Source organism: Pararge aegeria, chromosome 26 (assembly GCF_905163445.1).
Source record: "Pararge aegeria chromosome 26, ilParAegt1.1, whole genome shotgun sequence".
Lineage (NCBI taxonomy): Eukaryota > Metazoa > Arthropoda > Insecta > Lepidoptera > Nymphalidae > Pararge > Pararge aegeria.
The window spans coordinates 3,492,845-3,520,586 of NC_053205.1; the positions used below are offsets into that span (position 1 = coordinate 3,492,845).

General features: G+C 36.2%; 10 protein-coding genes across 11 annotated transcripts; 6 read left to right on the forward strand and 4 right to left on the reverse strand.

Moving 5' to 3' along the window:
- Positions 1 to 3,365: 3,365 nt before the first annotated feature.
- Positions 3,366 to 3,895, forward strand: LOC120635017. Its single transcript, XM_039905924.1, has one exon. It carries the CDS (start codon positions 3,368 to 3,370, stop codon positions 3,893 to 3,895), a length of 528 nt encoding a protein of 175 aa, XP_039761858.1. The 5' UTR covers positions 3,366 to 3,367.
- On the forward strand, positions 3,892 to 6,109 carry LOC120635105 (protein ALP1-like). Its single transcript, XM_039906025.1, has 2 exons — positions 3,892 to 4,283; positions 5,158 to 6,109. The coding sequence occupies exons 1-2, from the start codon at positions 4,000 to 4,002 to the stop codon at positions 6,062 to 6,064; spliced, it is 1,191 nt and encodes a 396-aa protein (XP_039761959.1). The 5' UTR covers positions 3,892 to 3,999; the 3' UTR covers positions 6,065 to 6,109.
- On the reverse strand, positions 4,341 to 6,567 carry LOC120635106. The gene is made up of 2 exons (XM_039906026.1): positions 6,111 to 6,567; positions 4,341 to 5,070 (listed from the first exon to the last, which is right to left on the reverse strand). Exons 1-2 carry the CDS (start codon positions 6,286 to 6,288, stop codon positions 4,373 to 4,375), a joined length of 876 nt encoding a protein of 291 aa, XP_039761960.1. The 5' UTR covers positions 6,289 to 6,567; the 3' UTR covers positions 4,341 to 4,372.
- A 480-nt stretch (positions 6,568 to 7,047) lies between these two features.
- Positions 7,048 to 9,600, forward strand: LOC120635104 (protein ANTAGONIST OF LIKE HETEROCHROMATIN PROTEIN 1-like). 2 transcript variants are annotated; one of them, XM_039906024.1, is made up of 3 exons: positions 7,048 to 7,385; positions 8,378 to 8,534; positions 8,663 to 9,600. In XM_039906024.1, the coding sequence occupies exons 1-3, from the start codon at positions 7,075 to 7,077 to the stop codon at positions 8,711 to 8,713; spliced, it is 519 nt and encodes a 172-aa protein (XP_039761958.1). In that variant the 5' UTR covers positions 7,048 to 7,074; the 3' UTR covers positions 8,714 to 9,600. The 2 variants fall into 2 exon arrangements, with proteins under 2 accessions (XP_039761958.1, XP_039761956.1); XM_039906022.1 differs by having other exon boundaries at positions 8,378 to 9,600.
- Positions 7,384 to 9,665, reverse strand: LOC120635107. Its single transcript, XM_039906027.1, has 2 exons — positions 9,498 to 9,665; positions 7,384 to 8,296 (listed from the first exon to the last, which is right to left on the reverse strand). The coding sequence occupies exons 1-2, from the start codon at positions 9,628 to 9,630 to the stop codon at positions 7,650 to 7,652; spliced, it is 780 nt and encodes a 259-aa protein (XP_039761961.1). The 5' UTR covers positions 9,631 to 9,665; the 3' UTR covers positions 7,384 to 7,649.
- Positions 9,666 to 10,696: 1,031 nt separating this feature from the next.
- Positions 10,697 to 13,343, forward strand: LOC120635099 (protein ALP1-like). The gene is made up of 2 exons (XM_039906016.1): positions 10,697 to 11,247; positions 12,157 to 13,343. The coding sequence occupies exons 1-2, from the start codon at positions 10,943 to 10,945 to the stop codon at positions 13,028 to 13,030; spliced, it is 1,179 nt and encodes a 392-aa protein (XP_039761950.1). The 5' UTR covers positions 10,697 to 10,942; the 3' UTR covers positions 13,031 to 13,343.
- Positions 11,247 to 13,793, reverse strand: LOC120635100. Its single transcript, XM_039906017.1, has 2 exons — positions 13,393 to 13,793; positions 11,247 to 11,980 (listed from the first exon to the last, which is right to left on the reverse strand). Exons 1-2 carry the CDS (start codon positions 13,559 to 13,561, stop codon positions 11,310 to 11,312), a joined length of 840 nt encoding a protein of 279 aa, XP_039761951.1. The 5' UTR covers positions 13,562 to 13,793; the 3' UTR covers positions 11,247 to 11,309.
- On the forward strand, positions 13,794 to 17,405 carry LOC120635098. Its single transcript, XM_039906015.1, has 2 exons — positions 13,794 to 14,256; positions 15,950 to 17,405. The coding sequence occupies exons 1-2, from the start codon at positions 13,964 to 13,966 to the stop codon at positions 16,866 to 16,868; spliced, it is 1,212 nt and encodes a 403-aa protein (XP_039761949.1). The 5' UTR covers positions 13,794 to 13,963; the 3' UTR covers positions 16,869 to 17,405.
- On the reverse strand, positions 14,128 to 18,396 carry LOC120635101. The gene is made up of 2 exons (XM_039906018.1): positions 17,971 to 18,396; positions 14,128 to 15,913 (listed from the first exon to the last, which is right to left on the reverse strand). Exons 1-2 carry the CDS (start codon positions 18,146 to 18,148, stop codon positions 15,318 to 15,320), a joined length of 774 nt encoding a protein of 257 aa, XP_039761952.1. The 5' UTR covers positions 18,149 to 18,396; the 3' UTR covers positions 14,128 to 15,317.
- Positions 18,397 to 24,555: 6,159 nt separating this feature from the next.
- LOC120635018 lies at positions 24,556 to 26,405 on the forward strand. Its single transcript, XM_039905925.1, has 2 exons — positions 24,556 to 25,047; positions 25,581 to 26,405. The coding sequence occupies exons 1-2, from the start codon at positions 24,556 to 24,558 to the stop codon at positions 26,403 to 26,405; spliced, it is 1,317 nt and encodes a 438-aa protein (XP_039761859.1).
- Positions 26,406 to 27,742: the final 1,337 nt, after the last annotated feature.

The window sequence follows — 27,742 nt, forward strand, 5'->3', positions numbered from 1 at the left end:
ACTGTAGTCCCGCTCTTCAACAATGTCCATATAGCTAATGTGTAACTTCGCTAATTCCGATTTTAACTTATCGTTCTTTTTAAGCACACCTAACAGTTCCTTTTCATTGTCATCTCCCTCACTGTTCAGTTGGCTACATAGCTCCTTGTTTGACTTTAGTTCTTTTAAGGCCAGTTGAAGTTTAGATTGTTCCTGACGTGCTAGTAAGGCTCTACGGGTCATCATTTTGTACTTGAGTTGCTTTTAAGAAGGAGCTATCAGCCAAAAGAACACAAAATGACATTTGTGTTGTGCTAGCAAATGTTACGTTACTCAAGAATAACGTGCAATTGAAAACACTTCTAATGATATTTAGCGTGACAAATAGTTGTCTTTAATTTAATACAACTCTTAGAACACCGAAATATCTACAAAACAATTGTTATAAATTCAATTTGTACTGACCTAACTGTCACTTGTTAAATTGACGAGAAAACTAATGTTACAGCACTTTGCACTAAACTATAGATGTATTACACTGTTAGACGTTTAATTAAAACGATTAAATTGGATTTGGGCAATCAAAACACACAAAATAATAATTAAAACATAAAATAAATTATGGAAAAAATTTGAATAGCTGTTATTCGTATCTTCAGACTGAGGAGTCTCGTTTGATTGCTGTGCAGAGGACTCAATATACAGGGTGGGTCACGGGAATAGGGCCAATAACAAAAAGGCATAAATATGGATATTTTACAGTACAGTAATTACAATATATAAGGAGTACAATAATAAGGAGTACAATAATTTTATTTACATTTTTTGGTTGAGAAATAACTGCAATTTCAAGTTTTAAAAATTATATCGCGCATATTGTGTCCATCTTGTTCATAGCATGAAGCAAGTCGATCCATGAAGTTATCGTGAACGCGCTGCAACAATGGTTTATCAATTGATGCGATGTTTTCTCTTATTGCATTCTTAAGTTCGTCCAAAGTTCGTGGTTTTGATTCATAAACTCGTGACTTGAGGTACCCCCAGAGGAAAAAGTCACACACCGTCAAGTCAGGTGACTTTGGAGGCCACAGCACATCCCCAAAACGTGATACGAGGCGGCCAGGAAACATTTCGCGTAAGACGTTCATTGTAACAGTGGCAGTGTGAGGTGGTGCCCCATCTTGTTGAAACCAAATATCCAAATTATTGACAAGTGCCCTTCTTCTGCGCAGCTCGGGTCCCAAGAAGTTGTTAATCATGTCAATGTAACTGTAACGGCACTAGTGACTGTCACAGTGTTTCCTTGTTCTTCAAAGAAGCCTTCTTCAAAGAAGAAGGGACCAATGATAAATGATTTTGAAACTGCACACCAAACGGTCACTTTGGGGCTATGCAATGGTCGTTCGTGCAGACCTTGAGGGTTCTCTGCAGCATAATAACGGCAGTTCTGCCTATTCACATAACCGTTGAGGTGAAAGTGTGCTTCATCACTCATCAAAAGCACCATGTCGTCATTCACCTCGAATAAAGACAATATGTCTAATGCAAATTCCGAACGCTGACGGTAATCAGTAGGTTTCAGTTGCTGAACAATAGCCAACTTGTAAGGATGGAATTTCAACTCACGTTTGATGATACGACGAATAGAGGAACGATCAATCCGTAGGGCCTGAGCTTGTTTGCGCACCGAACGTCCTGGACTCTGAACAACAGCTGCTCTCACCCTTCTCTGGAGTTGTAGCAGTACGAGTGGGGCCCGGTGGTTTCATAATGTTTCTTTTTCATAATGTTTCCAGTTGTTCTAAAAGCATTGACCCACCTCATAACGGTTTTCCGATTAGGAATAGCACCATGACGTTCAATGTTGAAGCGTTGTCTGAATGCACGCTGCGCCGCCACGACTGATTCATTGCTCCTCACAAATTCGTCGTATGCAAACACGCGGTGAACAACACCCCACTGCTCCATAGTGGTAACTAAATGGCATGACCTGACGGTTCGAATGAGCTCTCCCCGACCTCCCTACTCCTTTCCTGTTCGGAGAAAACCCCGCCTACTTCTGGCCCTATTCCCGTGACCCACCCTGTATTCATTTTCTGATGAAGAATTGTATATGGAGCTTGCGAAGGCCTCACATACTGGTTTTCTGATTGAGCAATCTCGGTTGCCCTTTGCAACGGACGGCCATCATTTAGAACTTGAGAAAAAATTGTATAAAATGTTGAAAAATTTGAAATTGACGAACTCGTATCCAATGATCGGCGTGGGAGCTGCCTGTACTTAATGTTTTCAATTAAGTCCAGTACCCCTATTTGAAAGCTTAATTGCTGTTGCTGGGACATGGATGTTTCTCAGATCGTTGATTATTTTCCAGTCTTTGTTTTTTTAGTGTAAAATATTCTTAAATACTTAAATACATAATATACTTAACACGTTCGCGGACAATCAGTCCCTCATTGGGCAGTATTTTTTTGTATGGAATGCTTTAGCAGGTGTGTCCTATTTTAATATATACCCATTACTAGATAGGACGTAACTGCTATTGCATTCGTCTGCTATAGCAGGTGTGTCCTATTTTAATACATACTCATTACTAGATTTTTTTCCAAACATTGTCTTTGGATTTCCTTTCCTGTCCTTTCGTAAGGTACCTATCGTGTGAGTTTTGTGGAATAAAAGTTTTTTGGACAAATCTACGCTGTTGTAGAAATTATCCATATATAACCAACGTCGAGATAGCCAACGTATTTGCCAAGCATTTCTCTGTTGAGCCCTTAGACGTAGCGCATGAGCTTAACCCGCAGCTTTCGATATCATCGTGCAAAACTTTAAAGTTCAGTCCAGCGGATGTCTTCATGACAATAATAAATATGCAGCGGGGTAAGTCTACCGGGCATGATGGCCTTAGTGTTGAGCACATGCTTTACGCTGGAGACAAGCTGTACGAGGCCCTATCAGTGCTGTATAATCTGTGCATTAAACATGGTTACCTTCCGGCAGATATGCTCAAGACGGTAGTGGTTCCTGTACCGAAAAACAAAACGGGGGACATGTCAAGTCTCTCTAACTATAGGCCAATTTCGTTGGGCACAATTGCAGGTAAGGTGTTTGAACGGCTCCTGTAGCCTGAACTGGTGAGTAATTTTAGGTTAAATGACGCTCAGTTTGGTTTTCGTCCAGGTCTTTCTACAGACTCTGCTATCTTGACTCTTAAACATGCTGTGAATTATTACAAGAAGCGCGATACTTCCGTATACGCATGTTTCTTAGATCTTAGTCGTGCGTTTGATCTCGTTAATTATAATATACTGTGGAAGAAATGTGCGACTCGAACGTACATAGCAGTATTGTTCAGCTAATGAGATACTGGCACGAGAACCAAAAGAACATGGTACTTTGGGGTGACTCAGTATCTTGTGAGTTTAGATTGGCGTGCGGTGTGCGTCAAGGTGGGCTGACCTCTCCGGATCTATTTAATCTCTACGTCAATAACCTGATCGAGGAGCTAAGTGGCACTGGCATCGGATGCCATATTGGTGGAGTCTGTTTTAACAACTTAAGTTACGCTGATGATATGGTGTTACTTAGTCCCTCAATAAATGGTATTCGAAAATTGTTGCACATCTGTGAGGAGTATGCGAGGAACCACGGTTTAAAATATAATGTTCGAAAATCGGAAATGGTAGTTTTTCGAGCTGGTAAGGGTCCGGAGAGGATTCCACCCGTACTTTTGGATGGAACACCAGTTCAGGTTGTAGAGCAGTTTAAGTATCTAGGTCATATGCTGTCGGGATCCTTGAGCGACGATCTGGATATAGAACGGGAGCGGAGGTCGCTGGCCATTCGGTGTAACATGCTCGCTCGTAGATTCGCTCGGTGCTCTGAGGATGTTAAAATAACTCTGTTTAAAGCTTAGGCCGGGTTCCCACTATGCCGGACCGGCAGATCTGCCGGAAACCGGACACCGGACAGAGTGTTCACATTTAAAGCACCTCAGTTGAATTTGGACCTGTGCCCACAATGGACGACGAAATTGTTGTGTTGTGGTGGTGGTGGTACAGAAGGCAAAATAAAAGAAGAAAGTATTGGGTACATCCTATTTTACGGGAAAGATTTACACTAGGGACATTTGAAACATTGATGGGTGAACTTAGAAGTGACGGATCAAAGTTCTTCAATTATTTTCGAATGACAACAACCACTTTTGACGATTTACTGGGACGACTTTCACCAGGCATAAGAGTACGAAATACAAGTTTTAGAGAATGTATTTGCCCAGAACAAAGATTGGCCATTTGTTTAAGGTAAAGTGTGTGTGTGTGTTCTTTTGACAATAAATAATTATTAATTAAAAATGCAAATTAGTCACTTAAGTATTTATTTGTACTCAAATTTAAAACCCTTCAAAATCTAAATATTCTGACTCTTGGGAGTATATGGAATGAGTAGATGCTGTTGGCGAAACTGGATTCACTGGAATTTGGGAAGAAGTTGATGGTATAGGTGTTGTAGAGTATCCAGAGTGTTGATCTTGCGTAGGTGTCGCCTGTTGATTAGGATGTGTGTAGTATCCAGAGCGAGTATACTGATCTGGTCCGGTCATCTGATTATAATGACGCCAATGTCCGTAATTCTCTCTCTCATAATTCCTACTTTTAATTTTTTGCAACATTGTCAGGACGCTGGCTTGAAATTCTAAAGTCTCTTCGATAGTTAAAGTGTTCAAGACTGGTATAATGCCTTTGAAAAAAGAAAGATGATGGTTTTCTTTTTCTGGGTTCATTCTGGAATCCAAAAACTTTGACATCTTCTCATTTACTTCTTTATTATCAATTGTTCTTTTATCTTTAATTAAAGATGAACGAAAATCTGATTCCATGCCTACTTCAGTCTCGGTTCTTGCTTTTTTTGAACCCGACTCATGAGGCGGTCGAGGTTCGGAGACCTTTTTCAAAAACATTAATTGCTCGTGATATAAATAATTTCGTGTCTTTTTGGCCGAAGATCCAGATTTAGACTCATCTTTTTGTTTTTTCACCGTCTTAAGCCATGAATCTCGTATATTATTCCATTTAGTTGAAACCAGTTTTCCTGAAATAAATAAAAAAATATCAGAATTGAATTTATTTATTGGTGACATATAATGTAATATGTAGTAACAAAATATACTTTTTTCAGATATTTAGCTTCAGGATGTTCATTCAAAGAAATACATTACTCATACAGAGTAGGCGTTTCGACAATAAGTAAAATAATAAAAGAAATGAGCAACGTCATTTGGGAAAGCCTACAGACAGATTTTCTTAAGCTGCCTGATACTGAGAGAGAATGGGAGGACATCGCTTTAAGATTCGAAAGAAAAGCCAACTTTCCTCACTGTATTGGAGCAGTAGATGGCAAACATATTAGAATTTTGAAGCCAGCCAAGAGTGGTTCTATGTTCTTTAATTACAAGGAATATTATTCTTTTGTATTAATGGCAATTGTCGATTCAGAGTACCGATTTATTTTTATCAGTGTGGGCTCGTATGGCAAGGAATGCGATTCCACTATATTAAAGGATAGTATATTTTGGAAAAAAATCAATGATGGTACTTTAAATGTACCAAAGCCTCGACCACTTCATACAAACATGCACGAGGAATTACCGTTTATACTAGTTGGCGATGAAGGCTTTGCTTTAACACCTAATCTCCTACGTCCATATGGAGGTACACATTTGAATAATGATAAAAAGATTTTTAACTATAGATTAAGTCGAGCACGAAGGTACGTTGAGTGCGCTTTTGGTATTCTAGCAAATAAGTGGCGAATACTCCATCGGCCTATAGATCTGAACGTAGACACAGCAATTAAAGTAATTAAAGCTTGTACAGTCTTACATAATTTTGTTAGAGAAAAAGACGGTATAAATTTTGAAAGTTACCAAAATATAGAAAATGGACAAGAACAAGAAACGAGACCCGTGGATCGAAATGGGTCGACTCGAGGTGGCCCTAATGCCAATGCTATACGAACAGCATTTACTAATTATTTTGTTTCGGATATTGGTTCCGTTCCGTGGCAGGCAGCAGCTATAAATTAAAATTTGTGAATGCATTTTTATCAATAAAAATATTTAAAAAACTCACCGTACTGTTTTCTTTCTTTTTCTTCCAGTTCATCGAAGTTTGGTTTCAGTATTAAACATACTTCACGCCATGCTGCTAACTTTAAGTTTTTGTCTTTATAGACATCTTCGGTCTTGTCCCACAGAACAGGTCTCTCTTGGACAAGCGTAATTAAAGTTTCTATTTGTATGTCGCTCATGCTACACGTCTACTTTACTCAGAAAATGCGAGCCGAATGAAGTGCGGGGAGAACGGGCGGGGCGGGGCGGGGAACGCGGGTCGAACTGGTTCACATTATTCCGGTCCGGTGATTTTGCCGGCATTTTGTAGTGACAAAACGCTCGGTAAAAATGCCGGGCTCGGCGAAAAAGCCAGACTCGGGATCATGTGAATAGCTTCATACAATTTGTACCGCCACTAGGCCTTCCGGCAATTTTACCGGACCGGGAGATCTGCCGGTCCGGCATAGTGGGAACCCGGCCTTATTGTTTAAGTTTTTATACTTCGCAGTTATGGATCAGCTACACCAAAAGATCCTTTAACACCCTCAGAGTCCAGTACAACGACGCGCTCCGCGTTTTGTTAAAAAAGGCGAGGTACTGCAGTGCGTCGGGCATGTTTGCCGATGCCGGAGTCCCCGACTTCTACGCTGTGCTCCGTAAGAGAATTGCGAGTTTCTGGGAAGTCGTTGTAAATTCCAACAATAAGCTCCTAAGGGTCCGTTCACACAGACCGGCTCGGAGAGCATCGGCCTGCTTTTTTCTTTTCACACAGACCGGGTCGTATACGCTTGGAATTGGCCGGAGCGGAGCCGCCAACTATTTCACATCGACCGGCTGGAAGAGATCTGAAAGCGGGTGCGGTTGGATGTGCTCGGAGCCGGTCGGATGCGCTCGGAGTCGGGTGGATACACTACAAAGGCAGTGCCAGTATTCCGCGCAGTCTAAGTTTTGTTTTCGGTGTGTTAACGTGTGCTTTTCGAAACATGGATTTAGATAGCTCCGACGAAGAAATATATTTGTTAGCAAGATTACTTGAAATAGAACATAGGAAACGTAAGCGCAAGCGGAAACAAATATGGGTAAAACATATTTGGAAAAACAGACTAATCCATGGGGAGTTTCACACCATTTTCGAGGAATTGAAGAGAGATAGCCTAAAATTTTATGAGTATTATCGTATGGAATATTGGCAATTTTTGAAATTGACAGATTTGTTAAGAGTACATATAACAAAAAAGACTACAAATTATCGTTGCACCATTACAGCCGAAGAAAGGTTAACGGTAACTTTAAGGTAAATAAAAAACAATTATTTATACTAATCATGTTATTTAGATCACAAAATCACAGCCCTCCATTTATTAAGCATTGTTTACGTTAATGAAATGTAAATTACTTATACTAATCATGTTAAATAACACAAACATCTAAATAGATCACAAAATCACAGCCCTCCATTTATTAAGCATTATTTACGTTAATGAAATGTAATTAAATAGTACAGATTTGTGTGTGTTTAATTATTATTATTATAATTATTATTGTTTTTGATTGTTTATTATTTTGTATTTTGTGTGCTGGTATTGTACCCGTAAGTAGTCTGATCTGGATAGTTTTGAGGAATATAGGTTTCGTTTGACACTAGGTAAGTAGATTGATTAGTCGATGGCGGTGAATTTATAGACAAAGAATAATTCAAATCTGTACTATTTTCATACAGACTTAATTCAGCTTCATTAACAATGTTAAACACGCGCCTTTTAATTCGTGCTTGGACTTCTTTTGGGAATGTTTCCACTGTATCTGACATAGACAAAAAAAAATTACGTAATGCCTTGTCACGGGGTGTAGTATTTCTTTTTTCTTCAAGATACTCTTCGAAAACCGTAGCAACATCTTTGCTTAAGCGTGGTCTCTTTTTCGAGCCAGAAGTACTTGCAAGCGATTCAACTTCAGAATGGTCAGAACGTTTAGATGATGTCGATGGTGGTGGTATTGGTGTGCCAGGCTCTGAATCATCCGATGATAATGTTACATTAGATATTTGGTTTCGATTGCGAAAAAATGGTATTATAAAAGAAAGTTCTTTTTCAAATTTTATCAATTTGGACGTAGTTGCACCATCGCCACTCTTGCCTTTTCGGTTATAATAGGCTTTTCTGAAGTTATCTCGCAGTTTCTTCCAACGATCCTGGCACTGCGTCACTGGAAAGAACAGAAATGAAAAATTAATAACAGTCAGGCAGTCTTATATTTCTATTTTGTGTGTTTGTTTTATTTTTACAGATTCCTCATCACTGGTTGCAGTTTCAAAAACTTGTCATTTAATTTTCGAATGGGAATTTCTACAGTTCATTCAATTATTCATGAGACAATCAGAGTAATTTGTGATGTTTTGATGCCCATAGTTATGCAGATGCCAGATGAAGAAATGTGGGAAAAGGTTTCACGTGATTTCTTTAATATTTGGAATTTTCCTAACTGTTTGGGCGCTATAGACGGAAAGCATGTCAATATACAGGCACCAGATAATAGTGGAAGCTTATACTATAATTATAAAAACTTTTTCAGTACAGTGTTACTAGCTGTGGTCGACGCGAAATACAGTTTTTTAATTGTTGATGTCGGATCATATGGTAAAAATAGCGACGGCGGAATTTTACAGAATTCAAAATTTTGGAAAAAACTCAACACCAATAAGTTAAAGCTGCCCCCAAATAAACCTCTACCTAGTACCACTGAAAGCTTACCACATGTTTTTATAGGAGACGAGGCATTTCCTTTGAGCAATAATATATTGCGGCCGTATCCAAGAGAACAAGCAAGAACAGAATTATCAAAAAAAGTATTTAATCTGCGTTTAAGCAGGGCAAGAAAAGTCGTAGAATGTGCATTTGGAATGCTAACTCAAAGATTTGAAATTTATCAAAAACGAATGAAAATTCAGCCGAAGTACTGTGATTTAATTATATTAGCAACTACATGTTTACATAATTTTTTAATAGAAAATCGGACGCCAGGACAAGAGAATGAATTTCACAGCAATATAAATTTATTAACAGCAATAACAGACAATAATAATGAAAACAGTTCTAATAGCGACGCAGTTCTAACCACAAGGAATAAATTTAAGGATTATTTTTCATCAAGTGGTGCTTTAGATTGGCAAGATCAAGTGGCTACGCGAGTTTCTTAAGTTATATTTAATAAAAATTGTCTACTACATAAGTATATTCTAACGATCAGATACTCAAACGAGTTTTTAAAGTAAGGGCGCATTTAAACTCATGTTATTCCTATTTTGACTTTGAATCTAACACGTCGCAGCACGAGTTTAAGAAGCCCTTGCTTTAAAATTCGTTTGAGTATCTGGGGGTAGGTGTAAAACAATGAAAACCTTACTTACCACTTATTCCGAGACATTTGCTAATTTCCTCCCATGCATTGTCTTTCATTATCCGATCGCTATATGATGGCTTGGTTATGTCAAATAAACACTCATATTTTGACACGAGTATTATTAATTTTTCATCATTCATCTTTTCGTACAAGTACGCACAACTATTACGTTCAAATGTTGCTATCAAAATGGCGGTCGGCGCGGCCGCAGCGGGCACGCAATCGGAGCCGATCGGCTACGCGATAGAGAAAGAGCACGCAATCGGAGCCCATCGGCTGCGCGAGCGAGAAAGAGCACGCAATCGGAGCCGACAGGCTGCGCAAGCGAGAAAGAGCACGCAATCAGAGCCGATCGGCTGCGCGAGCGAGAAAGAGCACGCAAGCGGAGCCGGTCGGCTCCTTTTATTACTTCACACGAAGCGCGTTCAGGCATTTTTAATGACAAAAAAGGTGCAAATGCAAAAATAAACTTTACTACAATCACTCAAAACACTGTTTCCAACGTGATAAAAATCTGCTCTCCTCTCCGAGCCGGTCTGTGTGAACGGACCCTTAGAGTCGTCGCTCAGGCATCCCCTGACAGCGTATTTATTAAACATTGGCGAAAAGTGCACCAGATTCCAAACACGAAATGATATAAAATAGTTGGATATTAATTTGAATTGAAATTTAATTTATTTTTTAATTGAAATTTAATTTATTGTAATTTTTAATTGTAGATTTTAATTAATTATTGTTTTTTTTTTCTCTTTATTTACTTATTTTTAAAATCGGTCTTATATTTATTTTGTGTTTATTTTTAAAATCTGTCTTATATGTATATTTATTTTGTGTTAAATTTTGTATATGGGTCCCCGACCTGAAATAAAATGATTTTATTTTTATTTTTATTTATTTATAACTCATGTCCTTTATCCAAATAAGGCTCCATTAATTTGAAGACCAATTTTGCAGTTTTTGATCCATCGCCGTCTTCATCCACTGTATTTTTTCCTTCATAAATGATGAAATTCAGGACATAACCATCATGAGTCGTTAATGTATAGAATTTTATGCCATATCTTGCTTTCTTCGACTTGATGTACCGTCGAAAAGATCGTCGAAACGTCCCCGGAACTGTAACAAAGATTCATCCAGTGATAGTTCTTTGTGAGGATGGTTCAAGTTTTGAAAATTATTGATTACTTTATTCGCAAAGTGTTTGGGCATAAACTGCGTTAGGGCGCTTGTACACGCTAAGAAAATTTGCCGTTCCTGCGACAGACAAGACAAATTTTTCGTGTAGACGACAAGAATTTTGTCTGTTCCACACACGAAAACTTTTCGTGTCTTCCGCAGACAAGACCAATGGAAACGTGTACACGACACGATTCTTTTCGTGCAGTCGACAGTCGGGCGTAGGGCGCGCAAGTAATAACAAGTGTAATCAGTGAGTTTCGTTTATTTATATAAATGTTAACTACAAAGCAAAAAAGAATGATAATTGCATATTATTATTATAACAAAATAAAAAAGGAAACAAAAAACAAGAGACTTTACTGGGTTCATCCAATTATACAAGAGAAAAATGGGTTTGGCGGGTTCATTACCCTTTACCGTGTCATGCGACAACATGAGGAAAAATTTGTGGATTATTTTCGCATGAAAATGTCTACGTTTGACAAGCTTTTGACAACAATAGAAAATAATATACGACATGAAAATACCAAAATGCGAGAAAGTATTCCTCCATACATTAGATTGGCCGTAACATTAAGGTAAGTAATTTTTTTAAGCATATTGATTTGAACGTTATACAATAATAAATGTCTTTGAAGTGTTACATGTTTCCAAATTCAACAGACTCCACATGTTCATATTCTTCAGAAAAGTCAAAGTGAAATTCATCTGTATGCGATGTTTCCACACTACTAATAGTTTCGGTGTCAAATTCAATGGATGTAGATTTTTGAGTACTGTAACCTGGTCGAGTCGAGTATGATGGGCCGGGTACGTTAAATGACGACGTAGAAGGCTGCGTTGTTTTGTAATACTCAGTACTCCATTGATGCTGAACATCACTTCCCTTTCGTTGTTGCGTAGAACGCACAAGTTTTAAAACTTCAAACTGGAAATCCACCATTTCCTCATCACTGAACTTATCAACACTCGGAGCTATACTTTTAAAAAATGACATGGCACGGCTCTCTTCTTCTTTGGTAACAGCCTTTATAAATTCTGCCATATTTTTGTCCACCTCGCTAACATCCTGTTTCTTTTTTTTCGCGATCGGTGTATGTTCTACGGGACTTTTTTCCACGTTTGTTGTTTCGGGTATATTTGACTCAGTGTCTCGGCGTGTTACAATTTTTGTCAAAAATAACATTTCGTCGTAAAAATCACATTTACGAATCTTCTTAGCACCCGATCCCGATTTCATTTCTTTAAGTCTTCTGTGACATTTCATCCACCTATCTCGCAAACTTGTCCATTTTTTTGCTGTAGACTTTGCTGAAACAAAAAACGAACTACCGTTAGAAAGTAGGTACCATCTATTGCAAGTAGACATAAACTTCATATAAAAAAGGAAATGACCTCATTGTAAGAGTAAGAACACACTTGCAATTAATCGCACTGCAAGTTGCAAGTGTGTTCTTGCTCTAAGACATTGTTACAATTTTTTACAGATACATGGCAACTGGAGATACCTTCGCACGTCTTCATTTCGATTTTCGAATCGGAATAAAAACAATAGCGAACATTGTACGTGAAGTTACTCATCATATTTGGTCAGAATTATCTACAGTTTATATGCGGATGCCAACACAAGAAGAATGGTTGAATATAGCACAAAGATATGAAATAAATGCCAATTTTCCACACTGTCTTGGAGCACTGGACGGGAAACATATTAGAATAATTAAACCCGAAGAAAGTGGATCAATGTTTTTAAATTATAAACATTTCTTTTCTATTGTTCTCATGGCTATTGTGGATTCCAACTACAATTACATTTTTATTGATGTAGGGTCGTATGGTAAAGAATGTGATTCAAATGTTTTCAAAGAAACACAGTTTTGGAAAAAACTTGTTGACAATACGTTAAACATACCATCCCCATGCTCTATAATAAATACTAACTATATATTACCATATGTTTTTGTAGCTGATGAAGCTTTCGCACTTCATGCTAACGTACTTCGACCCTACGGTGGTAACGAACTCACAAAAGAACAAAAGATATTTAATTATCGCTTGACAAGGGCAAGAAGATACGTCGAGTGTGCATTTGGAATAATGGCCAACAAATGGAGAATTCTGCACCGATCTTTAAACTTAAGTCTCGATTTAACAGTTGCTATTGTAAAAACTACTTGCGTTTTGCAAAATTTTATTCATACAGAAGAAGGTCACGTTGAGCCTTTAATCAATCGAGACCGATTAAATAGTCCATTGCATTTAGAAGGCAATAATCTCACAGCAGACGAAATTCGTCAAAAATATACTGAATATTTTTCCTCTGATGAAGGATCACTGCCATGGCAAGATAAATACACATAAAAAATAAGTTCTAAAACTAAAACCCGACTACTAAATTTTAATCCAAAAAGTGTGAAACAAGGAATTATTCTTACCTGCCATATTGTTTAAATAAACAATTACATGTTATATTTTTTTTCATGTTTATACGTATTTTATTATAAGTATTAGTCATTATCGTTTTTAGCAAAGCCGTGTCCGTATGCTACTTAGCGCTATTGAACTTATGATTGCTTGCAACTTAAATCTTTTATTGTAGATGTATTTAATGTGGGTAACGACAATGATTAATATTTATAATAATATATAGCTATATAGAATATATCTAGTAATCTGTATTTTTGAAAATTGTAAAAAGATAGTAATATGTTGTATGTACTTACCATATTCATTTTTTTTGACATTTGTCATTTCGTCGAAGTCTTTGTTTAAGATAGTAAATATTTCTCTCCATGCTTCGTATGTGAGTCTTTTATCTTTATATATGTCTAAAGTTTTGTCCCACAATACCGGTCGTCCTTCTACTAAAGTTATAAGTAACTCATCAGCCATTTTGTACTCTACGCTGCAATACACGTCCACACCAAACGCACAACGCACAACAAAAACTGGGCTGGCTCAACCCTACTACACCGCCCCCCCGCCGCTCCGCAACAACGTTCGCCGCGTCGTGTCTTGCGCAGACAAGATTTTTTTTCGTGCACCGCTGCGAGCAGTGTACACAGTTATTTTCTAGTTACGACACGAATTCTTAGGTACGCCCGGCGTTTTTTCTTAGCGTGTACAAGCGCCCTTAAGCGTGTGCACGCACGTGAGCACGTCGCGGGCCACGCTTCTGGTGCACGCACGTGAGCACGTTCGCGTGCTTATGCGCGGGCATCGGCGCGTGCATCCGCGTACGCAGTTTTCTCAGTACAATTTTGACGTTGGAGGTGTACAGTCGAATAAGTAATAATGGATAAATTAATGTTGTATTATTTATCAAGACGACGGCGACGACGAATTGCCAAAAAAAGACGCCAGCCAGTAAGCCCGTTCGTTGAATCTAGGTTACTGTGCGGGGAATTCGTGGTGAAGTTTGGTATATTAAGAAAAAATGAAAGGTTTTTTTTCAAATATTTTAAAGTTTCATTACAAGTCTATGATGAATTATATTCAAAACTGGAGCCCTATTTGAAGACTAACAATCTACGATTGAAATCTACGTCAATCGTATCACCAATGGAACGATTTGCAATGACATTGCGGTAAGTAAAGACATTTCGATATTAATAATCATCTTTATTCATGTAAAAAAACAGTCATTATTTAACAAAAGTTTAGAACACTCATATTTTTTGCCAATTTATGTAAGTCACATTACTGTTTAGCCACATCAAGCAAGAAAGAAGAAGAAGTTCTTATTGTTTCGGCAGTGACACCTGAATATGGCTTAAAATGTTTTTCTTGATGTGGTTCACGGACCGAAACACATAACCGCACACTTATTAATCATCATATTAATCACAGTTTCTTATATTTATTAATTATATTTTGTTATTTCTAAATTACACAGTTTTATCTTTTTCGTTTTTTTTTATCTATACCTACTTATTCACTTATTTTTTTATATACTTAATCACAACAGTCATCACAGTGTCTTGCATAAACGCTACGTTACAATTAGTCATTGATTATTCATTTGAAATACACTAATAAAATCACAGGTTCAAGTTTAAAATAAAAAAACACAATAACAGTTAAAACAGTACAATAAGTCTAAATGTCTTAATTATAATAATATACCTACCTTACAAAGTATTAATTATAATGACGCATATTGATTGCAAGTTTTTACATATGAATATTTCCCTTATTAATTATTCCCTTCTATTACTAGATCGGGTACTAATATTATTTTAAATTCTTATTTATCATCACAATCATAATCACAGTTTACTACATAAAAGATTAAATTTAAGAAGAGGACATATGAAGGAGCAATGTTATGAGTAGGTTCAAAAAAAAGGTCCATTAAGTAAAAAAGGGGTCTATTGATACACTTTTTTATTTGACCCCAAAATAGGGTTTAAGATAAAAGTGTCCGAATCGACCCCGTTTCTTTCCTTATGAACATGACACCTCAAGGCTTGTAAACTTTTGGCGAATGCCCTTGTATATCATAATAATTGCACATGAGACCAGAAAAATATAAATATAAAATTGCGCTTTTTACTAACTTAAATAGTTCTTCATGTTCTTCTCTTTCTTTTGTTCTTAATAATTAAACAGTCTTAATCAAATCTTCAAAGTCTTTCTTGTTACCTATTTATTCATTGTTCGTATCTGATCTTACATTTAAGGATTCTAAATCATTCGTTACCGTATTTTGCGTTAATGAAAGGTCATCAATGGTAATAATCATTTCTTTTTCAATATCAATTAAAGCTTGTAATACTTTCGTACGAAATAATAATTTTTTAAAGCAACTCAATTTTTTTACAGTTGGTAATAATGACTTAAAAAAATTCAAGTCTTCGTCCATATTATCTGCAGTGTTATTCTTCACGTAATTTAACAACTCTAATTCGAAATCAGTTGGCGATTCGCACTTACGTTTCTTGGAAGATCGTGTTTCTTTGGTAACGCTGGAGCTGGTGCTAGGTACATTAATCAAATCTTCTTCAATAATCGTATTATTTTGTGAAGTTCTCGGTGACGCGTTTTGCTCTACTGACTGATTAAAATTGTCTGCCGATTCTTCTCCTTGAGTATTCGAGTTTGAATCTAAAAATGACAGCATGTTATAGTAAACGTATGTTTTATTTGCCCTGGAACCGGAGCCTGATTTAAGTTTTTTTTTAGTAGACCTCACTCTTATATAAGTGTCTCTTGCAGTTTTCCATCTTTGCTGCAGCTTTTTCACTGAAACAATAACACAGGTATTTTATTTTATTACAGATATTTAGTTAGTGGACATACCTTCGTCGATATTCATCTGGCGTATCAGACAGGACTAACCACGGTCAGAAAAATAGTAACAGAAGTTTGTCAAATTATAATTGAAAGGTTAAAGGAAGAATGTATACCAAAATTTTCCCGTGCGCTATGGGTAGAGACTGAAAAAGGTTTTTTAACGCAAGCCCAGTTTCCTAACTGCATAGGTGCAATAGACGGAAAACATATACGCATTATAAGACCTCCACATAGTGGTTCCCTCTATTACAACTATAAGCATTACTATTCTATTGTACTGCTTGCAATGTGTAACGCCAACTATGAGTTTACCTATATAAACGTGGGAGTGCAGGGTAAAGAATCTGACTCCGCAATTTTCACACAAAGCCGATTGTACGAACAAATCAACAATGACTTAATAGATATTCCTCCTGCCAAAGCATTGCCCGTAATACACAATGATAAACCAACCAACATTGCTGCAACCGCAGCTTTGCCCTATATTATTGTAGGAGATGAAGCATTTGGGTTATCTAGCCATGTCATGCGGCCATATGCTCGAGCTCTCGATTTAAACTACAAAAAAAAAATATTCAATTATAGGTTAACGAGAGCGCGACGTTATATTGAGTGTACATTTGGTATCATGGCTAATAAATTTCGCATACTCCATCGTCCATTGAACGTTGGAAAAGACAAAGCAATTTGTTTTCTTAAAACAATTTGTATTTTGCATAATTTTATAAGATCAAGAAGTCAAATTAATGACTTTCATGATATTGTCATTATACCAGACCATATACGTTCAGTTCGGGGGTTAATTGGAAATACCCACAGAGATTCGTATACATTACGCGATAGCTTCGCAGATTATTTCGTTGCAGACGGACAGCTGTCATGGCAAGATCGCAGTATTTATTGAAGGCTTTTTTATAATTTATGTACATTCAATAATTGAATTTTCACGGTTTTTTACCACACATTTTTTATTAACATAGCAGGCATATTTTGACAGCAGCATAGCAGACATTTTATACCTAATGATTTTATTTGTTAAATTCATCGGATGTAACCAGTTGCGCCGCCATGACAGTCGAAAATTATAAGAAATTCAGTATTCTTACATTAAATAGGTAAAATGTTATGTAATTACGCATAAAATGAAACTTTTTTTCTTTCATTACACATCCAGTGATGTGTAGTTTGTACAGTGTCTAAAAACACAAGTAGGCATCTTTTTTACTAAAATATTATTGGTACTCAAACACATGTAGACGCGACACCGATTGGAGCGTGACTAACTGCATGGTAGGCAATTACCTTCCATTGCTCTTGCCTTTGAAAGCGGGCGTATAACTAATCTAGTTATATAAAATCATAGGATGTAACCAAATAACTTAGATTGTTGTAAACTAAAGTTGAGAGATGTCAAAGAAAAACCTACAAAACTACAAAACGCACGCTTATTTTGCAAAGTTACTAGCCCAATTCTAAAACCAATATAATAAATATTTTAGTTGATAATTGTTTTATTTATTTACCTACCGATCCACTGTTTCTGCCCTAAAATGATTTTGAACCCTAAATACACCGATAGTGTGAAGTAGTGTGAAGCTCGCAGTCGTGAACATACTGGTTGTCTCGTGACGCGCAAAATGGCGGCGACCGCGTGGCCGAAAGAAAGAACTTTGGAATTTATCGAGCAATAATTATATAAAACCATACCAATATTATGGGACATTGTTCACACGAATTTCACAATGTTCAGAAATACGCAGTATCTCTGCACTAGTTTTGAATATAAGCATGATTTTATATTTACATAGGTAAATTATTGTAAATATTCCGAGTTTTAATTTTATAGTTGGATTAATTGTTGAAAACATTTAATTGACACAAATACAATTGAAATAACTAATTATATATAACTAATTGCATAGATTATTAAAAATAAAAATTAGGCGCAAAGAATAGTTTACCTAACCTACGTTATTATAAAATAAAAAAAGAGTGTAGGTACTTACCTTGTATGTTTTTTTCTGCTTCACTCCAGTCATCAAAATTTTCAAACAGTACTTTACAAATGTCTAGCCATGCTTTTGATTTAGCGTCCCGGTCTTTAAATATTTCGCTTGATTGGTCCCATATGGCAGGACGACACTGAACTTCAACAATTACCCTTTCTGTATCAAAATTTGTCATTTTTTGTTATGGGCCGGGCACGCGCGTGCGGTCGGTTCGAGATAGCGCTGTCAACTGAACAAGCACGCGCGTGCACCCGCTAGCGGGCTTCGCGCGTGGACCCGTCCAACGTGATGCGTGATCACGTCGCGTGCATGCGTGCCCCATTGCACGGAAGTATCACGCGACGGGCTCACGAGCGTGTGCACGCGCATGGGCACGCGCGGGTCGTTTTTGTATGGACACGCGAGAGGCACGCTTAACGCAGTTTATACCCTTTGACTTTGCCCATCCCCTTAGAATCCAAATCAGAAATGCATAAGCACCGCAAAAGTTGCTCAAACCGCCTGCCTGACATGCTGTATGAAAAAATGGGATGATAATATAATGGATCGGTGATGGTGAAAGATTTTCTTATACTTGGAGATTCAAGGTGTCCCTGTAATAAGCACAAACCCAAGAACTTTTTCATTTCTATTTTATCTGTAGGTTTAAATGTTTGTATTCGGGAACCTCTTGTATGTGGTCTGTTGGAGGAACATAAAGCTTCGCCATATGCATTTGTGCAGGATACAATCAAATCAACCAATTCATCGGTTAATAAGTAATCTAGAACCTGTATGGGTTTTGTAGTCCCATCTAGGTTTACTTGTGTTCCTGCATTGGTCACATCAAACTCAAATTCTAAATTAGGTTCGGTGTTCTCTTCCCAATCACTCGTAACATTTGTTGGTGACGAAAGGCTCTGATGACTCTGGTGATGTTCTTGTGGGTCTTGTCTATTATTTGGGCTACAAAAGCTTATATCATCGACAGTTTGATGTAATAACAATGGTTCTACGCTTACTTGGGAAGATGAAGTAGGAAGAGTTTCGTCTGGTACTATATGATTTCTGTTAGGTGAGTGAGGATAAAAACACTTCTAGTAGAATTTGGTGGCATGGGATCGATGTCATCGTTCAAAGTTGGATCTAGAATCATGCATAAGTTTGCTTGCATGTCTGAAAATTCTTGGTTTGGAATATCACTTACTGTACGATCAGAATCACCATGATCTTGCTGATGATCAGAAGAATCAGATAGCACTGTTTGGTCTTCAGCTGGATTGTATTCCCTGTCTGAACCATATTCTCCAGCAGAATCTGAATATGGATCATGTTCCCGAGAACCAGACTCATCGCTACTCATAGCGCATCGTGGATCTTGCTCGTCAGCGGATCTTTCTGATTCTTCGAGAACGTCATTAACGCTGGAACCACTCAGACATTGACGATGAGGCCTCCTCAAATAGCCTTTGTAATTTATCAGCATCCAATGGATTGACTATCTCTCTAATTCTAGGTACCTGTAAATAACAAAACGAATATCACTTTTACTGACTACACGCTAAGGCATTGTACCTAGTAACTGCTTTACAATCGCATTGCATCGATATTATGTTTAGATAACTTAGACTTACGTTAGCCGAAACACCACTACATCCAGGCTTCTCATTGTCAGGATAGTCACGTTTTTTCTTGTATTTTCGAGGCATCTGCAAATCATACCACTGTTTATAATTATTTATATAGGTAGGTTCCTACCTTCATAAGACGTACAAGAAAAGAAACAGTAAACAAACTTGTGTATCTTTGATTACGTATTAATTAACGAATTGTACTTGTAATATACATTCACTATCATCTTAAAAGAACAACATTATTTTTATGCTAGTAAACAACAAAACACATTACTTACGATTACCGAAACACTGAATTGTGTGAGAAGTGCGGGTATAGCGGGGGAGGGTAATTTTGCTCGCGCATTTTTTGTGTGCTATAGGGCACTAAACACCTTTGAATTGCGTAAGATTGGACAGAAAAGTGTAACTGTCACAAAATCATACTAAAAGAACCCTTCTATAGCATTTCCGTTAAAAACTATGGAGCAAATAATGAATGCTATGGCAGGCGCGTCCTTGAATCTGAGTTCAAACTACTGTTATAGCAGGTATGTCCGCCTTAGATACATTATATACTTAAGTACATTATATACTAAAGTACATTATTTTCTTAAGTATATAATTTACTTAAGTACATTATATACTTAAATACATTATATACTTAAGTACATTATATACTTAGGAACATTATATACTTCAGTACATTATATACTCAAGTACATTATTTACTTAAGTACATTATATACTTGAGTACATTATGTACTAAAGTACATTATTTACATATATCGCTGCTTTAATTTGATAACGACAGATCTCAAAAATGTACTTTTTTCAGGAGAGCAGTTTGAATAAAACAAAAAATTGACTTATTTATATCTTTTATTTTAATAATGGGAATCCTTTGAAATTAGCAAAAATCAACGTATAATCTAAGAAATGTTCTTATATTATTGACCTACTTAACTCTTTCAGTACAAAAATAACACATAAACTTGTAAAAAATAGCGTGCTTCAGACATACGTCAAACAGTTTAAAATTGAATTATTATCAACATTGGCATAAACCATAGAATGACCTTTAACTTGACAACATCCTTTCGTGAACAATGACACTATTCCTAATAGAACAAAATATGTAGTAGGCTAAGCAATTTTTATACAATGACTCATGTATTTTTGATGCAAATCTTTTGGAGTGGATTTTTCAAAATAATGTAACATTTACAATTACATTGCTATTCTAAAGAAAGTGAAATACAAAACTAATGTATATTTATTACATAATGGCATACCTTGTTTTGTATGGCTAACTTTCTATCAGTCTTCAACGTTAAAAAGATCACAGAAAATACTCATTAGTAAATTACTTTATTTTACAGAATACACACTACACCCAAAATTGCAAATATTAGCTAGTATCTGTTTAACAGAAACAATGTTTTAATAACAATCTCCTACCACAAATTATGTATGACTAATGCCACAAGCCCACTTTAACAAACCATAAACTTTTTTCTAATAAAACAATCTTTTATTGAACCACTAAAATCAAATAAAATAACACAAACTTCAAAAAAAAAGTAAAACTATGTACAAAAATTGTCTTATAAGTTTCTGAAATGGTAAAAAAACTATGTCTGTACCTCCATAGGTATACGAACTATAACTATTATGAAAAAATACTTTTATAGATTCTCAAAAAATGGGGCGTAAAATCTGGGAATAAGTTTTTTATTTAGCAAAGTAAGTAGGCCTTTTTTCTTTTTCTCACATATCATCATTTTAGTTTTGTAAATTTTCTTTAGTGAAATATTTTTATTACTAGTGCTACTGTTTCTTGTTTTTCCAATATTTTCAACTATCACTTTCTTGAACACATTCACACTTTCGTATGAATTTTTATAATAAAATGAGTAATTTTCTGTATCTTTTGCTTCCACTTTTAAAACGACAACATCTGTAATTTTAACTCTTTCTTTTTCTGTATTTTTAGTATAATTTTTGCCTATGGAAGTAGCTAAACTTTTTATATCAATAAAATCATCATGACTCAGTTCGTGAACTTTATATGGCGTACCTGTTTTCTTAGCATTCCTAATTATGTGGGTATACTGGTCTGGAGTATATATAGGGCCTGATTTCAAAGTTTTCTGTATTTGCCTTTCAAGCACAGAATGAGCACTGTCGCCCTCATTCTGTGTGTGCCCTTTAACTAAAAATTTATGTGTGATTGTGTTGATATAATCAAAATGATGAACTTTATACATATAAAGTGCTATTATGTAATGATTTTTTTGTTGTCCACAACAATTGTCGGAATAGAACACTAAATCTAGCTTGGAATCAAGGTTATCAGCAGTTTGTTTTAAATTTTTAATGTACTCCAGAACGCAAGTCCCAATCTCAACAGCCCCTCTTTTTGCTTGGCCTTCGTGCCAAACAAAACAAGTGAATACTTGCAGTAAATAAAGCACTATGAACCACGAAGATTAAAGTTAGGAAAATAACAAAACTCTTTTAAATTATTAACTTTTTTATTCATATTAAAAATAAGCATTAGACACAATAAATGAAGTTAAGTTTTATAGGAAAATTGAAAAAAAAAAGTAACACAAAATTATTATTTCACACTTAAAATGAATAAACAAAATTAAATTAACAGAAATTCATATGTACCTAGTGTGTTTCCCTATAAAAGGAGCTAAGTCCAACTGATAATGAAATTTGAAAGGCACTTATGTCGCGGAGCGACGTTTTATATAAAAATCAGTAGTGATGGGACACATCGATTAAATTTTAAACAATATTGATTTTTTTATTTCATTCATTAAGAAATAAAAAAATGTTTTTATACAAATTATTATTTATGTGAGCAGATTTGTATAAAAATTTTTGTCCTCTTCTTTTTAGGTACGGCATAGCCAATAAATCTTTTTTTTTTGCTTCATTGATTTTTGACGTACATTTTAACTGTGGAAGGATTATAGAATTTAAATCGTTTATTGTTTTATTCCTTTTTAAAATATTGACTACCCGCCAAGATTCCATCTCATTCAAGGTTGTACGGACTCTTATTTTATTTATTTGCTTATTCGATATTTTTATCCAGTTGGCTTTAGAAATACACATTTTATCCGTAGTAATAATGGAATCTGCAGCTTTTTGGAAATCGAAAAAATTCTCTTTATCCATTGGAATTACCTTAAATGGCTTATATCTCGCTTCTTCGATCATCTTTATCAAATCATTGGGTACCATTGGGCTACATAGCTTTTTGCGCTTTTCAATAAGCGCAAAGTCTCTGTCGCAATTAAGATATGAATGTCCAGTTATTAGAAATTTGTGCTCAATTTCATCAAAAATTCCCAATTTTATCAAATAGATCCACAATAGTATAATCATTCGGTTTTTGTTCTGTCCTGCGCAATTATCGCTCCACATTATTATTTTTTTTTTATTTGTAGCACCACTACTGAAGACTTTTAAAACACAGGATGCGATTTCGTTTCCACCTCGTCCAGTAATACCTTCGTGCCATAAGCACATGTATGCATCATTGGTGTCACCAATATGGATTCCCAAGTTAAAGTTTGAAAGTTGGCGACTGTAATACATCTGACTGTGAGTAAGGGCAGGGGTAGATAATACTTGTTGAAGATCCATAGTTGCAGTGCATATAAGGCTTCCAGGCATCTGAGACCTCACCACATCTCTCTTCAAAGTATCCATAGCTCTATTTGCCTTGCATTGATGAAGACGTAGCTTGGTAGCGTTTGTTTCTCTATCCGGACCATTAGTTTTAGCTAGAGCATTTAACAGATCACAAGTTGCGCAAGTATCTGTTCGCTTCCGACCAAATTTTAAATTTTTGAAATTAGCTTTGAAGATGTCACTGTAAAATTTATATGTAATTGTGATGTCAGGATGCAATACTTTAAATGCATTGTAAAGTCTATTTATGTTTAAATCGGGGCTTAAATATTCTTTTTGGGATCGTGCTCTTCCATAGTGGGATTCTTCTCGAGGAAATGTTGCTACATGCTCCTTAATTAGTTTTACGATGTCCTCAGAGTATTTTCGATGTTTTATCTTATTTCCTCTTTTCTCTTCATATGTAAGCTCTCCATTTTTTATTCTATTAACAAGAACGTGTATTTTTTTCTGCTTGAGGCCAAAAACAGATGAAAATGTTTTCCTACAAACTTGGATTATGTTACCTTTACCATCAGGCAAAGTATAGGAAACCGTACATTGGCGTTTACTATCTTTTGGATCAAGGTATTTTCCATTTCGTCGCCTCTTTATTGGTAAGATATTAATTAAGCCCATTAAGTAACTGCCTTGCTTTTCATGGGAATCTAAATCATAGTATTCCTTAAATATCTTTAATTTTTGTTCATGTGAAACATCTTTGCAGCTCTTAGAACATTTGCATAGTATCTGCAATAAAAATAAAAATAAAGTGAAACCCGACTGTTAAAAAATTAAAAAAAAAATAATGACGCCATATTTTCTAACTGACCTACGAGTATATCACGATCGTTTAAAATCGGTTAGGTAGTTCAAGCGCTATGAGGGAACACACGACATGCACAAATTATACGTTCGCATATTATACGCTGCTAAAGTCATAACCTTCCTTTTATTTTGTCGGGTGTAGAAAAAAAATCATTTCTTCGTTTTCTAAGCTTCTTCGAATTCAGCCTTGAATATTTCAGCTTAATCTATTTATAAATTTTAGATCGAATCGATAACGCGGATAAAACGATAGGATCGTTTTTGTTATAAAATAAAAATCTTAATTTTTTTCTAGGTAGGTACATCTACCTAAATCAATATAATGGTACGATTCCACCAAAATAGTGTGCAGCACATTTGTTTACAAACATTTTGTGCAAAACTCCAGCAGTGCACGTACTAAGCTGGTATCGTGTCTAGCTGCTGTCTCCACCGGCAAGGTTGTGCGTAACTTTTGTAAACGCACAATATGGCACACTTGTGCACGAACATGTTCACTGAGAAGAGTTGTCTGTCTTCAGTTGTTAATATGGACGGGCGGGAAAACGTAGTGCTTTGTGCTGCAGCTTGTGTTTTATTAAGTCTTCTTAAAAAGAAACGAAGAAAGAAACCGCGTTGTTGGGTGAGGCCTTTCCTACAGCGACGAAATGAAGAAACGAATAAATTTGTAGAAGAAATAAAAATAGATCCATTGAGTGGATTTAAAAATTTCACTCGAATATCGTGCGAAGATTTTGAGTTGCTGGTCAATGCAGTTAGTCCTCTTATTGCTAAGCAAGATACAAACTACAGAAAATGTGTCCCTGTTTCAATAAGGCTTGCAATTACTTTAAGATATCTTGCTACTGGAGATTCTTTTGCAAGTTTAATGTATTTATTTAAAGTTTCAAAAGAACTTATTGCTCGGATTGTACCTGAAACCTGTAAGGCGTTGATAAGCGTGTTGAATGAAAATATTAAGGTAAGAAAATAAAATGACATTTAATTTTAGTTACTTTTATTGCATTACATATCATGCCAAGTTAATATTTCGCTGTCATTCTGGCGTAAAAGATCTGAGTCATCATTATCACGGATCTGAAAACTTGAAACTCGGATCTGAGAATTCGACGAATCTGAATACGGTGAAGGCATTGGAGTCGCAGTATATTTTCCAGTACCAATAATAGCATCATACAATAAATTATCAATATCTCTTTGCACTAAAATCTTCGTCCGCTCATCTTTAATTTTCCTTAACTTCGTTGCGACGGCTGCAGCAAAAATGTCGTCATCATCATGTTTTTTTGCTTCCATCTGCTTGTTTACGTTATCCATAATGGACAAAGCATGAGCAATTCTCGGGTCTTCATCGACAGCACGACGTTTCTGCGAGTTCTTCGGAGCTTTAAACTTTTCGACTGGCCTTTCATGATGAGATTCTTGATCTTCATTCACTGTGTGTTCCTGGATATCTTGTGTTAGCTGAAATAATAATAAGATTTCTTTTTTCAGATGCCTAACACTTCAGAAGAATGGATGATGATAGAACGTCAATTTGACCATCTATGGAATTTCCCTCATTGCATTGGGGCTATGGATGGCAAACATGTTGTTGTTCAAGCTCCAAAGAATACTGGAAGTGACTTTTTTAATTACAAAGGTGATTTCAGCATTGTACTTTTAGCACTGGTTGATGCAAATTATAAATTTACGTACGTAGATGTCGGTTGTAAAGGAAGAATATCGGATGGTGGTGTCTTCAAAAATACTGGATTCTATGCTAATCTTCAGCAAGGAAAATTAAATTTGCCTCCACCTTATGCGCTACCCGGAAGGAACAAACCAATTCCACATGTCATTGTGGCAGATGATGCTTTTGCATTAGATATAAATTTAATGAAACCATATCCCGGTCAACATGACAAAAGATCAAAAGAAAGAACATTTAACTATCGGTTGAGCAGAGCGAGACGTGTTGTGGAAAATGTATTTGGCATTTTGTCCGCTGTATTTCGCGTACTCAGAAAACCTATACTGTTAGCTCCAGAAAAGGCACAATTAATAACATTGACATGTTGTTACTTGCATAATTTTTTGATGACACAAAAGTCGTCTGCGCAACTTTATACTTCTTTTGGCAGTTTTGATACTGAGAACCAAATTACTCATAGCACTATCGATGGAAGTTGGCGGCGCGATGCACCCATGGCAAACTTACTACCCTTAAGACATATCGGAAGAAGACCATCTGGTGATGCGAAAGACATACGAGAAGAATTTGCACATTATTTCCAAACTGACATCGGAATGGTGGCATGGCAAGAAACACTAGCGTAAAAAGCATAACTAAAAATAAAAGCAGAGGTTTGAAAATAAAAAATTTAAACGTACCTGTTCATTTATTTCGTCCAGTGAGTTCACACTGGCATTCGGTTCGTCCCTTCCATGAAAGAAATTCAAATATGCATAACCAAACCATTTTGGCTTGTATATGTTTGATATACCAGAACCTGAAGATTTTGATTCCGCGATTTTCTTCTTTTCTCTTCGATATTGAGCCAAAATAATTTTCCATTTTCTCATTATCTCAATCGAGTCACAATTGAAACTTTGAGCCAACTCTAGAGTGGCATCGTGTTTTTTGTTTCTATTTTTATAATCATTGTGACTGGAATCCCATAGTAGAGGATAAGTTTCAATTGCTTGAATAAATTTTATAATATTATCATTCGTCCAATCCATACTTAACTTAATCAAACAATGTGCGCGTACACATAAATGTTTTCGCTCCGGTAGCGGAAGCAAGACTGAGTTCGCGAACAACAAGCGTGTACGCGTCGACAGGAGTCCATTGCATGCATGTGTGCGCGCACAAAAGTATACAGATGTGCGCGAACATTTCTAAAATGTTCGCGCACATTTTGTTATTGTTTGTCGGAGTGAGTCGACCAGCGTGAACATTTGTGTCATACACTGTGCGTTACAGTGCCGCACAGTTCGGCACATTGGTGGAATCGCATCTTTATATTTTACGTAGTCTTAAAAATGATAATTACAAAAAAGTTGAAAGATACACTATTAAAATTCAAAATACGATGAGTCGTCGGAACACATTCAGCACGTCACTATCAATAATCCTTTGAATTCGACTAAACAAGCATAACAAAACAGTTGTTTGTTTTACCTCGGCACCGGGAGCAGAAACCGCAGGAATGACTTTTTCTGATGTCGAAACATACTCTTTGCCATGAGTTTTAAGTAGTTTTCTTCGAAAACTAGCACTGGAACACTGTTTTTTTCTTTTATTTGCATCACTTGAACACCCAGGCGCGGCGTCACAGTCCGCCATTTTGATACAAAATGAATCAGACGACAATGGTCCTTAGTGCCTTCTGAGAACAGCGAACCCGTGGCTCTTAGTACCCGCGCGAACTTCATACCATTATTTTGTTAGAAAAATATTAAGCTGGGTCCTTAGTGCTTTATTTGTGTTGTTGGGCATGGCATTTAGAACCGAACTGCATACTTAGTTTGAATTTTAACTTTTTGGTACTTAGTGCCTTATTTACTGCAAGTATTCAAGTGACATCCTTATTTTTTAAATTGCACACAGTAAAATTATAGCAGTTTAACTTAGAGACATAATAAAAATTAGATACCTCGCCCTTCGGACA

Bases quoted from the DNA above. Each gene is read 5' to 3' on its own strand.
- LOC120635017 (XM_039905924.1), top strand. From the start codon at position 3,368: ATGGTACTTTGGGGTGACTCAGTATCTTGTGAGTTTAGATTGGCGTGC.
- LOC120635105 (XM_039906025.1), top strand. From the start codon at position 4,000: ATGGACGACGAAATTGTTGTGTTGTGGTGGTGGTGGTACAGAAGGCAA. The intron at 4,284-5,157 runs GTAAAGTGTGTG...TACTTTTTTCAG, and splicing joins AGATTGGCCATTTGTTTAAG to ATATTTAGCTTCAGGATGTT.
- LOC120635106 (XM_039906026.1), bottom strand. From the start codon at position 6,288: ATGAGCGACATACAAATAGAAACTTTAATTACGCTTGTCCAAGAGAGA. The intron at 5,071-6,110 runs GTGAGTTTTTTA...TATTTATTTCAG, and splicing joins AAAAGAAAGAAAACAGTACG to GAAAACTGGTTTCAACTAAA.
- LOC120635104 (XM_039906022.1), top strand. From the start codon at position 7,075: ATGGATTTAGATAGCTCCGACGAAGAAATATATTTGTTAGCAAGATTA. The intron at 7,386-8,377 runs GTAAATAAAAAA...TTATTTTTACAG, and splicing joins AGGTTAACGGTAACTTTAAG to ATTCCTCATCACTGGTTGCA.
- LOC120635107 (XM_039906027.1), bottom strand. From the start codon at position 9,630: ATGAATGATGAAAAATTAATAATACTCGTGTCAAAATATGAGTGTTTA. The intron at 8,297-9,497 runs GTAAGTAAGGTT...TGTTCTTTCCAG, and splicing joins CAAATGTCTCGGAATAAGTG to TGACGCAGTGCCAGGATCGT.
- LOC120635099 (XM_039906016.1), top strand. From the start codon at position 10,943: ATGTTAACTACAAAGCAAAAAAGAATGATAATTGCATATTATTATTAT. The intron at 11,248-12,156 runs GTAAGTAATTTT...AATTTTTTACAG, and splicing joins AGATTGGCCGTAACATTAAG to ATACATGGCAACTGGAGATA.
- LOC120635100 (XM_039906017.1), bottom strand. From the start codon at position 13,561: ATGGCTGATGAGTTACTTATAACTTTAGTAGAAGGACGACCGGTATTG. The intron at 11,981-13,392 runs GTAAGTACATAC...TTTTTGTTTCAG, and splicing joins TGTCAAAAAAAATGAATATG to CAAAGTCTACAGCAAAAAAA.
- LOC120635098 (XM_039906015.1), top strand. From the start codon at position 13,964: ATGGATAAATTAATGTTGTATTATTTATCAAGACGACGGCGACGACGA. The intron at 14,257-15,949 runs GTAAGTAAAGAC...ATTTTATTACAG, and splicing joins CGATTTGCAATGACATTGCG to ATATTTAGTTAGTGGACATA.
- LOC120635101 (XM_039906018.1), bottom strand. From the start codon at position 18,148: ATGACAAATTTTGATACAGAAAGGGTAATTGTTGAAGTTCAGTGTCGT. The intron at 15,914-17,970 runs GTAAGTACCTAC...TTATTGTTTCAG, and splicing joins AGCAGAAAAAAACATACAAG to TGAAAAAGCTGCAGCAAAGA.
- LOC120635018 (XM_039905925.1), top strand. From the start codon at position 24,556: ATGGCACACTTGTGCACGAACATGTTCACTGAGAAGAGTTGTCTGTCT. The intron at 25,048-25,580 runs GTAAGAAAATAA...TTCTTTTTTCAG, and splicing joins TGTTGAATGAAAATATTAAG to ATGCCTAACACTTCAGAAGA.